This window comes from Numenius arquata, unplaced genomic scaffold (genome assembly GCF_964106895.1).
Source record: "Numenius arquata unplaced genomic scaffold, bNumArq3.hap1.1 HAP1_SCAFFOLD_49, whole genome shotgun sequence".
Lineage (NCBI taxonomy): Eukaryota > Metazoa > Chordata > Aves > Charadriiformes > Scolopacidae > Numenius > Numenius arquata.
This window is the reverse complement of record NW_027415198.1, coordinates 238,014-250,363: the sequence shown is the minus strand read 5'-3', so window position 1 is coordinate 250,363 and position 12,350 is coordinate 238,014. Positions and strand designations below refer to the sequence as shown.

The window sequence follows — 12,350 nt, the reverse complement described above, 5'->3', positions numbered from 1 at the left end:
GATCCTACTGCATTCACGAGGGATATCAGGGATGTCCTACTGCGTGGGACAGGGCTGCTGAGAGCTCCAGATCACCCCCAGGACATTGGCAGAGGCAGCGTTTCAAGAGGAAGGGCAAGGCAGGGGCTCCATTAAAGACGAAGACTTTTCATTTTTCTGTGCTGTCAGCTTTCTCCCAAGGGAAAAGGGAAAGGAGCTCTCACTGAACTGAGGGATCAGCAGATCTGCCAGAAACCTCATACCGTGCCTTCCCCCACTCCTCTCCCTACAGACAGCAGCAGCATCACCTTTGCCTGCAGCATCAGGCTTTACCTCATCTACTGCTCAGGACCCACAAACAGGGAGATGTCCCTGGGCAGTGCCCTGCTGCCAGGAGGGGTCTGCAGGGCAGAGCTGAGCACAGGGTGGGTGGGGGGGCTCTGGGAGCAGTGACAGGGAGAGACCTGGGGACAGAGAGACAGCTCCCAGCAGGGACAGCCCCAGGCGGCAGAGAGCCAGGCCACCCCTCTGCATCCCTCTCTGCTCAGCTGCACAGGGAAAGGGACAACAGACGGGAGAAATGGACTTGGAACCTGGACTCTCCCACACTCACAAAAGGCCGTTTTCTTCCTCAAGGACGGTGTCAGGGAGACCATTCTCCCACGGAGAGAGGTGTAAGCACAGGACACCTGGGTGGTGACCAGCAGGTACTGGTGTGCAGAGCAGCTCTCCTGGCTCTGCCCCAGGGCACAGAGAGCCCTTTTGTCCCCCAGGGATCAGCAGTGTCCAGGCTAAAGGAAATGGGAAGGAGAGGGATTTCTACCCCTGCAAAGGACGTTCCCTCACTCAGCAGCAGAAACTTGTTTTCTGAAAAAGGAGCAGAATGAAATTATTCCAAAGAAAGAAAAGTGATTTTGGGGGGATTTTTGGGGAAAGAGCATGGGATGGGATTAAGGAAGTCTTCATTAGTTTTTCAATATTGTCTCCTCTTTCAACGTTGCCCCATGGCCAGAGAAAACAAATGTCCAACAGCAGCTCCATCATCCAGTTCCTCCTCCTGGCATTCGCAGACACACGGGAGCTGCAGCTCTTGCACTTCTGGCTCTTCCTGGGCATCTACCTGGCTGCCCTCCTGGGAAACGCACTCATCATCACCGCCACCGCCTGTGACCACTGCCTCCACACCCCGATGTACTTCTTCCTCCTCAACCTCTCCGTTCTTGACCTGGGATCCATCTCCACCACTGTCCCCAAAGCCATGGCCAATTCTCTCTGGGACACTAGGGCCATCTCCTACCGGGGGTGTGCTGCCCAGATATTTCTTTTTCTCTTTTTGATGTCATCAGAATATTTTCTTCTCACTGTCATGTCCTATGACCGCTACATTGCCATCTGCCAACCCCTGTACTACGGGACCCTCCTGGGCAGCAGAGCTTGTGTCCACATGGCAGCAGCTGCCTGGGGCAGTGGGTTTCTCAATGCTCTCCTGCACACGGCCAATACATTTTCCCTACCCCTCTGCCAGGGCAATGTCCTGGACCAGTTCTTCTGTGAAATGCCCCAGATCCTCAAGCTCTCCTGCTCACACTCCTACCTCAGGGAAGTTGGGCTTCTTGTGGTCAGTGTCTGTTTATCTTTTGGTTGTTTTGTTTTCATTGTGGTGTCCTATGTGCAGATCTTCAGGGCCGTGCTGAGGATCCCCTCTGAGCAGGGACGGCACAAAGACTTTTCCACGTGCCTCCCTCACCTGGTCGTGGTCTCCCTGTTTATCAGCACTGGCTTCTTTGCCCACCTGAAGCCCCCCTCTATCTCCTCCCAAGTTCTAGACCTGGTGGTGGCTGTTCTGTACTCGGTGGTGCCTCCAGCAGTGAACCCCCTCATCTACAGCATGAGGAACCAGGAGCTCAAAGGTGCAGTGTGGAAACTGATGACCAGATGATTTTCTGAAACAATAAGCTGTCTTCTTCTACAAATCACTGTTAACGTAACTCATTATATGTCAAGCTCATGTACTGTAGTTTATGTTAGTTTTAATTCTGTGTTTAGGCCTTTGTTTGGCTTTTGTTGTTTTTTTCTTTTTTGCTTTACTTTGTATAATGTTTTCTACCAAAAAAACCAACTTGTTTTGCTGTTTCGAATTATGCATTTTTCCAAATTTGTGAAATCTACATACTGTATAAATGAGGACCTGCTCTCTCTTTGTATTAAAATAAAATATAGAACCATCCAGCGACCTGTTGCCCAAAATCCTTCCTCTCAGGCTTTCTCTGGAGCTGCAGGGCAATGCCTGTGAGCAGAGGTGGAGGGGAAAGAGTCCGAGCACAGCAGCTCTGTCAGCGAGCACCAACCTTGGTCTTTTCCAATTTGGTCTCTTTCCACACCCACACTTGCCTTCTGAGCCCTTGCCTTGCTATGGAGCCCGAGTGCTCTGGCAGCTCATCCTCCTGCTGTGGGGCAGCCCTGGACCACAGGTCAGGACAGGCACTGGGCAATTCCCTTCCAGAGCTGAACTCCCTAACAGCACCTCCATCATATCAGAGACTCCTCAGGGCAGGGCATGAAGTCATAGTTCTTTTTATAAAGTTGGCATTTCCTTTTCCCAGGAAAGTGCCCCACAGTTGAAAACACAAGTGCAGAGCTTAACTGTGTGAGTGTGCAAGGCGTGGGCACACAACAGAGTCCTTGCACAGCCAGGCATCCTAGGAAAGACAGGAAGGACCAGCAGAGCAGGTTCTTCTCTGGTCCTGTGAGTGCTGGACACCCCAAGGAAGCTTCCCCAGGGTAATTGTCCCACACCCTGCCAGTAACAACCACCATTTCTGGCTCTGGCCTCTTATCCCAGCTTGGGGAGGCTGGTTGTCCCTCTAAAGAATCATAGAGTTTTCTAGATTGGATGGGACCTTTCAGATCATCGAGTCCAAGCATAAACCTAACCCTGACAAAAACCATCACTAAACCATGTCATTAAGCACCGTGTCTTTTAAATACTTCCAGGGATGACAATTCCACCACTTCCCTGGGCAGCCTGTTCCAGTGCTTGATAACCCTTTCGGTGCAGAAAGTTTTCCTGATATCCAATCTGAACCTCCTCTGGTGTCACTTGAGGCCATTTCCTCTTGTCCTGAAGAAGTCCATGTTTGTATTGGACAGCTGAGATGTCCGCATGTACGTCATGTGTGTGTGGTGAGATTAACTCCAGTGAGTACAAAGACCATCAGAAGTTCCTGGGAGTTCCTTGAAGGTCTGTGGGACAGACAGTTTCTTGAGATCCGTTCATTTTGAGGGTAACATCCTGGGAAAGCCGCTGGATGCAGCACAGAGATGGGCTTCCTTGGACCGAGGTCCCTGTGTCCATTCCTCAGCCGTGGGGCATCTCCGAGAGGTGCAGAGCAGGAGACAGCCTGCAGGGCCGAGGGGCTGCAGCCTCTGGGGGTGGCCACCGGAGGCCAGGGAGTCTGCTGCAGGGCCTCTGCCTGTGCCAGGGAAGGACTCGTGTCTCTGAACAGCCCTGTCAGAGCCCTGACATTGCTGTGTGTGACGCCAGGAACAGCCCCCACCATCCCAAGGAGATTTCTCTCACTTGCCCTCTCTCACCTCTCTCACCAGACCGGCCTGGCTGAACAGAGAGCTCTGGTCACAACTCAGGGAGAAAAGGAGAGTTTGTGGCCTTTGGAAGAAAGGGCAGGGACTTCATGGTGACTACAAAGATCTTGTGAGGCTCTGTGGGGAGAAATTTATAAGGGCCAGAGTCCCACTAGAACTAGAACCCACTAGAAGAAAGGCCCACAAGAGTTTTATCTGGCTTCATATGTTAAGGACAATGAATAGGTTTCTATAAATACATCAGCAGTAAAAGGAGAACTAACGATAATCTCCATCCTTTATTAGACAGGAAGGGGAAACACAGTGACCATGGATGAGGGAAATGCTGAAGTACTTAACGCCTTCTTGGCCTCAGACTTTAGTAGTAGGAGCAGTGGTCCCCTGAGTACCACTCCCCCTGATCTAGTGGACAGGGACGGGGAGCAGAATGAGTCCCCCATAATTCAAGGGGAAAAGGTGAGTGACCTAACACAGCACTTAGACACACATGTCTGGGGGGCCGGATGGGATCCAGCCGAGGGTACTGAGGGAGCTTGTCGGTGTTCTCACCAAGCCACTCTCCATCCTTTACCAGAAGTCCTGGCAAAATGGGGAGCTCCCAGGTGACTGGAGGTTTGCAAATGGGATGTCCATCCAGAGGGCAACAAAGAGGGTTCGGGGAACTACAGGCCTGTCATTCTGACCTCGGTACCTGGAAAGGTTATGGAACAGATCATCCTGAGTGCCAGGACACGTCATGGCACTGTGGAATTTGGATAATGAGGGCTCTGTGCTCAAAGAACGATTAAGACTGGCCTTGCCATCTCTTGTGCCCCCTGGAGGAGTGGAGACTCGCCTGGCTCTGAGGGGATGCGGATCAGGAGGGAGCCCTGTGGAGGCAGGACAGCCCTGCTTTTGGTCAGCAAAGACAAGAAGATAACAGGAACCGTTGCAGGCCTTTGCTTCTTCAAAGGGCCGTCATGTCCGATGAGTGACCTTTGCCTCATTGCCTGTGAAATGCATATTAAAGTTGACCCCCCTGCATATGCTAATGAGGATTATAGACATCATGCGAAACATATATGACCGTAGCACTCGTCTCTGCACCCAAATCATACAACCTGGGGGAGGGAAACCTCATAATTTTGGAAATAAAAAGACAGAGAAAATGACTGCTAAACTGGGAGAGAAGAACCTCGACACCTGAGGGACCGGTCGAGGGGCTGCGTTCTCTCCCTCCACCCCAGGCAGGGACGCCTTCCTGGGTCAGCGCTGCGCCTTTCACCCTCTGGTGAATGTTACCCTGAGCTGTTGTGTTATTACTATTTTTACCAGCAATATTAACCTCAATTAGTAGCGCTATTGTAGTTAGTGAATTTATCAACGCCAATCTCAAATCTGTTGTGAGGTTCTCAATAAAATAAATCATTATGATTGATTGTGAATCTGACTCACTGCAAGTCCTTTGCTGGGACTCTGACAGACAAATCAGTGAAAGTCCTGGGACTCTGACAGACAAAACTAAAACTACATTCCTTTTGACACGACAGGCACGAACAGGACAACCAGGCGATCAGGCCCAGTCAGCATGGGCTTGTGAAAGGCAGGTCCTGCTTGACAAAACTGATCTCCTTCTATAACGAGGTGACCCACTTGGTGGATGAGGGAAAGGCTGTGGATGTTGTGTCCCTGGACTTTAGTGAAGTCTTTGACAACATTTCCCACAGCATTCTCCTGGAGAAACTGGCTGCCCATGACTTGGATGGGAGTACTCTTCGCTTGGTAAAAAACTGGCTGGGGGCTGGGCCCCGAGAGCAGTGGTGAATGGAGTTCAATCCAGTTGGCGGCCAATCACCAGTGGTGTTCCCCAGGGCTCAGTATCAGGGCCTGTTCTCTTTCATAACTTTATCAACGATCTGGACGAGGTGATTGAGTGAACCCTCAGTGAGTTCACAGAAGACACCAAGTTAGGTGGGAGTGTTGATCTGCTGGAGGGTAAGAAGGCTCTACAGAGTAATCTGGACAGTATGGATGGATGGATGTGCCTAGGCCAACGGTGTGAAGTTCAACAAGGCCAAGTGCCGGGTCCTGCCCTTGGGTCACAACAACGCCATGAGCTCTACAGGCTGGGGGAAGAGTGGCTGGAGCTGCCCGGCAGAAAAATACCTGGGGATGTTGGTCGACTGTCAGCTGAATATGAGCCAGCAGTGTGCCCAGGTGGCCAAGAAGGACAACAGCATCCTGGCCTGTGTCAGCATCATCAGTCCCTCAGCATTTCCCCTTGGATTATGGGGGCTTCGTTCTTCTCCCCACCCCTATCTACTATCGCAGGGGTTTCTCCTCCGCTTGCTCTTTGGCCAGTCAGATGCCTCTCCACTCTCTGCTTTCTGCTTTGAGGCTCAGGGAGTTAGAAACCTGCCCCATCGTTCAGAAGTCTCTTTAACTCTTTAGTCAACACCTTCCTTGTGTTTATATCTATCCTTTCTTACCTCTCTGTCTAAAAATGTTCTTGTCTGGAAACCCCTTGTGAAAGCTGGACGACAGGAGATGCTGCTTAGACTTTGCCTACATGTGAGGAGAGAGTTCTATAGTTTATTAAATTACATCACGTTTAACCTTTCTTTGTCGGCAATGAAGAGAAACCTTTCTGTGCCGTTGTGCAGCCCGGTCTCTAAGGAAAGCAGGTGGGAGCTGGTGGAAAGGAGCTGTACCATCCAGCTGCAGAGTGCGGTGGAGAAGTCTGATGCGAGGAAAAGGGATGCAAGTGCGAAGTGGCCGAGGAGGGAACTGGTGGGCTTGAGGAGGTGAGGAGTGAGGTTGTCCATACAGTGTTGGACCTAAAGGGACTGCTTCTCCTGCCTGTACAGGTGTCTCCAGGAGACCCGCTGGATCAATACCCATTGGAGAATGCTGTTCTCACTTCTTCTATAAACTAAAACAAGATAGAAAATACCCTTGAAAGAAAGAATCCTCCTTTATGAGATCTTCACGTAAAGCTTCATATTAGGTACCCAACTGAAACCTCTCCAATTAGTTGTACAAGTCCTAAGGCCTTAAAGAAAATTACAGGCAGAGATACAGCTCATTAGGGCTTTCTGTATCTTAATGAGCCCCATGGCATATTTGGTGCTGAGTCCATGAACCTCAGATGCCAAGCGGAGATTGAAGAAACCTCTCAAGAAATCAAAGTCAGAAGCAAACCCCAAAGTACCTTGAAGTATAAACAGGCCCCTGTGAGGGCCATTCCTGACAAAGCCTCCCCAGGGACTCGTTAGAGCAGATCACAGGAGGCCATGATGGCAGGAAGGCAAAGGTGCTGTGCAGGCAGCTCAGGTGCTGAGAAACCCCTGGCTTTGTTTGATGAAGCAGAAAGGCCAAGCCCTGACCCCCAGACCCTGGGAAGGCAGATCCTGACCCTTTTGTGTGGGTTAAGGTTCTTCCTGGGGATGTGGGGAGTGCAATGCCAAAGACAGGACAATGGTACGACACCTCCCGGCCTCCCTGGGAGGGTTGCAAGGAGGCAACGATGCCCCATTGCCATGAGGATGATGTGTGTCTTCTTAGGCCTTTGTGGCCGGGCCATCAGCCATAGCCAAGGGGGCAAAGACCTGGGTTCTGCCAGGGCCTTTCAGCCCTGACAGCGCCCCTGGCCATCTGCACCACAGGCTGTCCAACACTGTCCCATGCCTGTGCCTGTTTCCCTGCAGGCTGCAGACACCCAATGTACTTCCCCGTCTTGTTCTCACGCCAGCATGTCCCTATCTGTACCGGTGTCTCTCCTTCCTCACCAGATGTTCTTTGAAACACAAAGCCATGGGCTGGTCCAGACTCCCTCTCAGGGACTTTTTGCATCACAGCACCACCCTCAGAATGACATTTCTTCATCCTCGGGTGCACTTTGGACGTCCAAAGCTGCAGTGTCTGATGATTTTCCTTTGCCATCCTACTTCCCACTGTCAAAAATGGTGCCATCATCTTGAAAAGAAATGTTCAAACTGTCTTGAGCTGCTGCTATTCTTCCCTCAGCCTCCACTTCACTGGGCTAAGTAGCCCAGGTCTCTCAGCCCCTCCACACATGGCCCATAGCCCCATCCTGGCAGATGTGACCATTCCTTCCAATTCCTCCAGAACAGGGAGTCAACTCCCTGGGGAACACCACTCCCAATGTGGCCACACTCTTGCTGAGTCAGGATGGACAATAAGTCTCCTTTTCTGGGTGGCCATATTCCTCCAATGTGCTCATGGCCATATTCTTGTTGAGCCCCACTGGCTGCTCTGGCTGACCTTGGGATGCCCAAACCTTTCTCCTTGAGGTTGCTCCTCAACCAGTCCTGTCTGAGCTTGCCTTGATGTACGGGTGTTGTGGTATAACCTTGGTAGACAGCTCAGTCCCACACAGCCACTCACTCACTTATGACGTCATATGGTATGGAATATGCTCATTTAGCTCAGCTGTCCCAGCGATGTCCCCTCTGAACTTCCCATGTACCCCCTGCCTACTTTTTGCTGGGGCAGCATCAGATGCCCAAATGGCCTCGATGCTGTGCAAGCTTCGCTCAGCAGTAACTACAACATGGATGTGTTACCAGGTGGGTAACACACGGGGTGACTCCACACTGCCTTGGGTGCTTGGAACCATTGCAGTGACCAGGGGGAGAGCCCTGTCTGGCTGGGCACTGGGGCTGGTACGAGGCAATGGGGTCTGGAAGGAGGTTGCTGGCACAGTTTCCCCTGTCTGTCCATGCAGCAACAAGCCAGGCTGGATCTTTGGAGTGAGGGACTCTTCCTGAGGGCTCCCATGGGCATGGGGATGGTCTACAGTTTCCCAAGTCTCTGTATGCTGCCTTTTCTGGTGGGGACCACAGAGGCTGCCAGCCTTGCAGAGGACCCAGGAGAGGTCTTCCTGTGGTCACAGCTGGACCCCAGTCCTCCAGCTCAGCCCCGCTGAAGAGCCTTGTCTAGGGGTGACTTTTGAGGTAAGTGCTGACACCCAGGGTGGGGAAGGTTGCCTGAAGAACATGTTCTGGGCACAAGGACTGAAGGATGGCAGCAAAGTGATGTGGCTTCCTTCAGTGCAAGCCCTGATACAGGGCCCCAGCCTTCCTTTCCATGCCACCCTTCAGGAGGGATGATGGCACCAAGAGATGGCAAGTGGTGGACACCAATCCTTCTCCAGCCACTTCCCAGGCCTGGTGGAGCACCAGCACAGCAAGGACTCTGCACCGTGAGCGTCCTTTAGGGTACCCAAACTCCGGGTATTGTCTTAGAGTAGCTGAACACCTTCATTTTTCTCTCCAAGGCTATTTCTAGCCGTGGTGGGCTCCTCTGATCTCTCCCCACCCCTCCTCCGGTCCAGCCTGGTGGCGCTGTGCTCCTCACAGGGCCCCACGCTGGCAATGATGCTCCACAGAGCAAGTGGGCTATGGGCCCTTGGAGTGACTCCACACTGGCTGTGCTGGTCAGGGAGGGAAGCAGAATCAGCTGGAGGGGCCGCACTGCCACTGAGCTCCTTCCCAGGGGTCTACAGCTGTGGAATGGGCTCAGAGCTTTTTTCATGACTCAGGATGTTTTCCCACGTGCACATTGACCCATCCATGGGCTTTTACTGAAGGACACACGAATCACTCTCCAGTCTCCTTTTGGAGGGTCCCACCGGCCTCCCCTGGGATGGCAGAGCCCTTGTTTGCTTGTGGATACTGTTACGGTTTGAGAAAACCCATAACAATTTATGGTCATTTAGACAATTATTCTCTCACCCAATGACCCCTCCCCACCGGGAAAGGGGAATCGATTTAATAAGGGGAATCGATTTAATCGATTAAATAAATGTAATAATTTAAAAGGGAATAGATTTAATAGAATAAGACTAAATAATTGACAATAATACTAAAGAATCAGTATCAATCCTGATACTAATCTAAGATATACAATAATTATTCTCAGCCCATTCCCCCAGCAGGAAGGTGTACGCTCCCAGCAGGAACAGCAAAGGTTGGACACTGCAAGGGCTGAGGCTCTGGGGGGAAGGGAAGGGCTCAGGGGTCCAGAACCGGGGCCCAGAACTGAGGCAAGGAGTTCTCTGGACCATCACCATCAAGGGAGAGAGAAACTACACAGCAAACTTTTCCAATTTATATTGAATGTGACGATCATGGTATGAAATAATCCTGTTGGCCAGCCCAGGCCAAATGCCCAGGCCTTGCTCCTCCTTGTGCCTGCACCTGGCAAGGCTCAAAAACACCGAGACCTTGAATCCCACAGACTCTGGCTGGCTATAAAGTAAATATTTTCATGAATTCAGACAATAGAGCTTCTAAAAGTGCAGTTTTCCCCAGCACTGTAAGAGGTTAGCCCTGTGACACCCAACCCAGGACAGATACTTAAAATTAGTGAGACCTGGGTCCAGCCCTCTCTCCCCAGAATGTCTCCCAGTGCCCTCTCCCCATAAACCCTCCGAGAACCAAGCTCAGCAGCAGCCATGGCGAGTGCAGTTCCTGGAGCCTGCTCCTGCCTTCAGCAGGAAGAAGAGCCCAGGCTTCAGGAGCTGCCCTTGGGAGAGATGCCCTTTGATTACAGAGATGCTCCTCAGGAAGCCAGCTCTGACACCGTGATGGCACATTTACCAAAGGCCTCTGTATTGTTCAGCACAGTAGGATCATGCTTCTGGAGATGTGGAGCAAATACAGACATTCCTGTATGAACACGATGACCACAGATGAAAAAGAAATGAAGCACAAACCACCCTGAGAAAAGCTAAGAAGAGTCTGTGAGGAGAGATGGGCAGCTCTACTGCTGCTGGAGGTGAACCCATTGAATGAGTTTCTTCAAAGCTTCTTTGAGCTCCTGGTTCCTCATGCTGTAGATGAGGGGGTTCACAGCTGGAGGCACCAGTGAGTACACAACAGCCACCATCAGATCCAGGGATGGGGAAGAGATGGAGGGGGGCTTCAGGTTGGCAAAGAAGCCAGTGCTGACAAAGAGGGAGACCACGGCCAGGTGAGGGAGACATGTGGAAAAGGCTTTGTGCCGTCCCTGCTGAGAGGGGATCCTCAGCACGGCCCTGAAGATCTGCACATAGGACACCACGATGGAAATGAAACAACCAAATGCTAAACAGGCACTGACCACAAGAAGCCCAACTTCCCTGAGGTAGGAGTGTGAGCAGGAGAGCTTGAGGATCTGGGGGACTTCACAGAAGAACTGGTCCAGGACATTGCCCTGGCAGAGGGGTAGGGAAAATGTATTGGCCGTGTGCAGGAGAGCATTGAGAAACCCACTGCCCCAGGCAGCTGCTGCCATGTGGACACAAGCTCTGCTGCCCAGGAGGGTCCCGTAGTGCAGGGGTTGGCAGATGGCAACGTAGCGGTCGTAGGACATGACAGTGAGAAGGGAGTACTCTGCTGTGATAAAGAAGAGAAAGAACAAGAGCTGGGCCACACATCCCCAGTAGGAGATGGCCCTGGATTCCCAGAGGGAAACTGCAAGAGATTTGGGGACAGTGGTGGAGATGGAGACCAGGTCAATGAGGGAGAGGTTGAGGAGGAAGAAGTACATGGGGGTGTGGAGGTGGTGGTCACAGGCGATGGCGGTGATGATGAGTGCGTTTCCCAGGAGGGCAGCCAGGTAGATGCCCAGGAAGAGCCCGAAGTGCAAGAGCTGCAGCTCCCGTGTGTCTGTGAATGCCAGGAGGAGGAACTGGGTGATGGAGCTGCTGTTGGGCATCTGCTTCCTCTGGGCATGGGGCACTGTTCTCGGAGGAAAAGAAAGCAACAAGTTAGGAGAGGCTTGTTTCAGGAACAGCTACGCCATTTCCTGTAGACTGTCCCTCTGCAACCTTCTTTCAGATCCCTGACTTGAGCTTCATTTTGTGCTGGCTGCCAGTGCTGTGAACAGCCAGGCCTCTGCATTTGGCCGCTTCAGGAGTCATCCCTGCCCTGCTGCAGTGGGTACGTTGGAATGTGGCAGAGGGGCTCGGGAGGATATTTGGAATTTGTGAGACTAAACCATTCCTAGTGCAGAAGGGCTTGTTGGCATCTGCACTTCCAGTTTGAAACAACGTGGGTGGTAGAACTGAGTTCAGGGAATTTTCTTCCTACCCACACATCATGACTGGTTCTCCAAAGCCAGAAATCCCCCACATTTCTCCTGCGCTCAGAGTTAGCAACTGTAAGACCTAAGAGGCAAAAGGATTCGCTGTGGCTTAGGGCAAGCTCAGGGGGGGCTGGACGGGCTTGTTCCCAACTCTCCTGCACTTGCACCTTTGGGTTTTAGAGGGCAATCACGCTCTCCTCCCTTGAAAATTGGCTTCTTTTCTGCTGAGAGCAGAGCGATCACTAAATGTCTTACCCTTTCTTAAGGTATCTGAGCAAGGGCTCGGCACCCCACTTCTCACCAAGGACGCACAGAGTTGATTTCACAAACCCAGCAGCATTTCCTCCATTGTAGCATCTCTGTGCTTCTCCGTGGGGCACTGAGAGAACACAAAGATGCTGTAGGAAAGATTTGCATCCTGGAGGGCAGCTCAGAGCTTGGAAGGACACGCCAAGGAGATACCCACGTGTCCTGTTGAAGATATCTCAGTAAGGGAGGCTCAGCTCATTCCCCAGCCACACAGACTCCTTTGCCCACAGCCCCACAGGTCAGAGGAGAGCTTGGGCACTTCATTCCCATGGACACACCTGCCTGGGAGGAATGACAAGAGCCGTGCCTGACTTGGCTGCTGCAGCTCCCATCCCCAGAGAGCCTGACTGAGAGAACAAGACAACAACAATATCACAGACAAGTAGAGA

At 51.9% G+C, this 12,350-nt stretch overlaps 2 protein-coding genes across 2 annotated transcripts; one reads left to right on the top strand and one right to left on the bottom strand.

Annotated features, from left to right (window-relative positions):
- The first annotated feature begins 1,000 nt into the window (after positions 1 to 1,000).
- On the top strand, positions 1,001 to 1,918 carry LOC141478473 (olfactory receptor 14A16-like). The gene has a single exon (XM_074167516.1). It carries the CDS (start codon positions 1,001 to 1,003, stop codon positions 1,916 to 1,918), a length of 918 nt encoding a protein of 305 aa, XP_074023617.1.
- Positions 1,919 to 10,347: 8,429 nt separating this feature from the next.
- On the bottom strand, positions 10,348 to 11,283 carry LOC141478472 (olfactory receptor 14J1-like). The gene has a single exon (XM_074167515.1). The coding sequence runs from the start codon at positions 11,281 to 11,283 to the stop codon at positions 10,348 to 10,350; it is 936 nt and encodes a 311-aa protein (XP_074023616.1).
- Between the last annotated feature and the right edge of the window lie 1,067 nt (positions 11,284 to 12,350).

Bases quoted from the DNA above. Each gene is read 5' to 3' on its own strand.
- LOC141478472 (XM_074167515.1), bottom strand. From the start codon at position 11,283: ATGCCCAACAGCAGCTCCATCACCCAGTTCCTCCTCCTGGCATTCACA.
- LOC141478473 (XM_074167516.1), top strand. From the start codon at position 1,001: ATGTCCAACAGCAGCTCCATCATCCAGTTCCTCCTCCTGGCATTCGCA.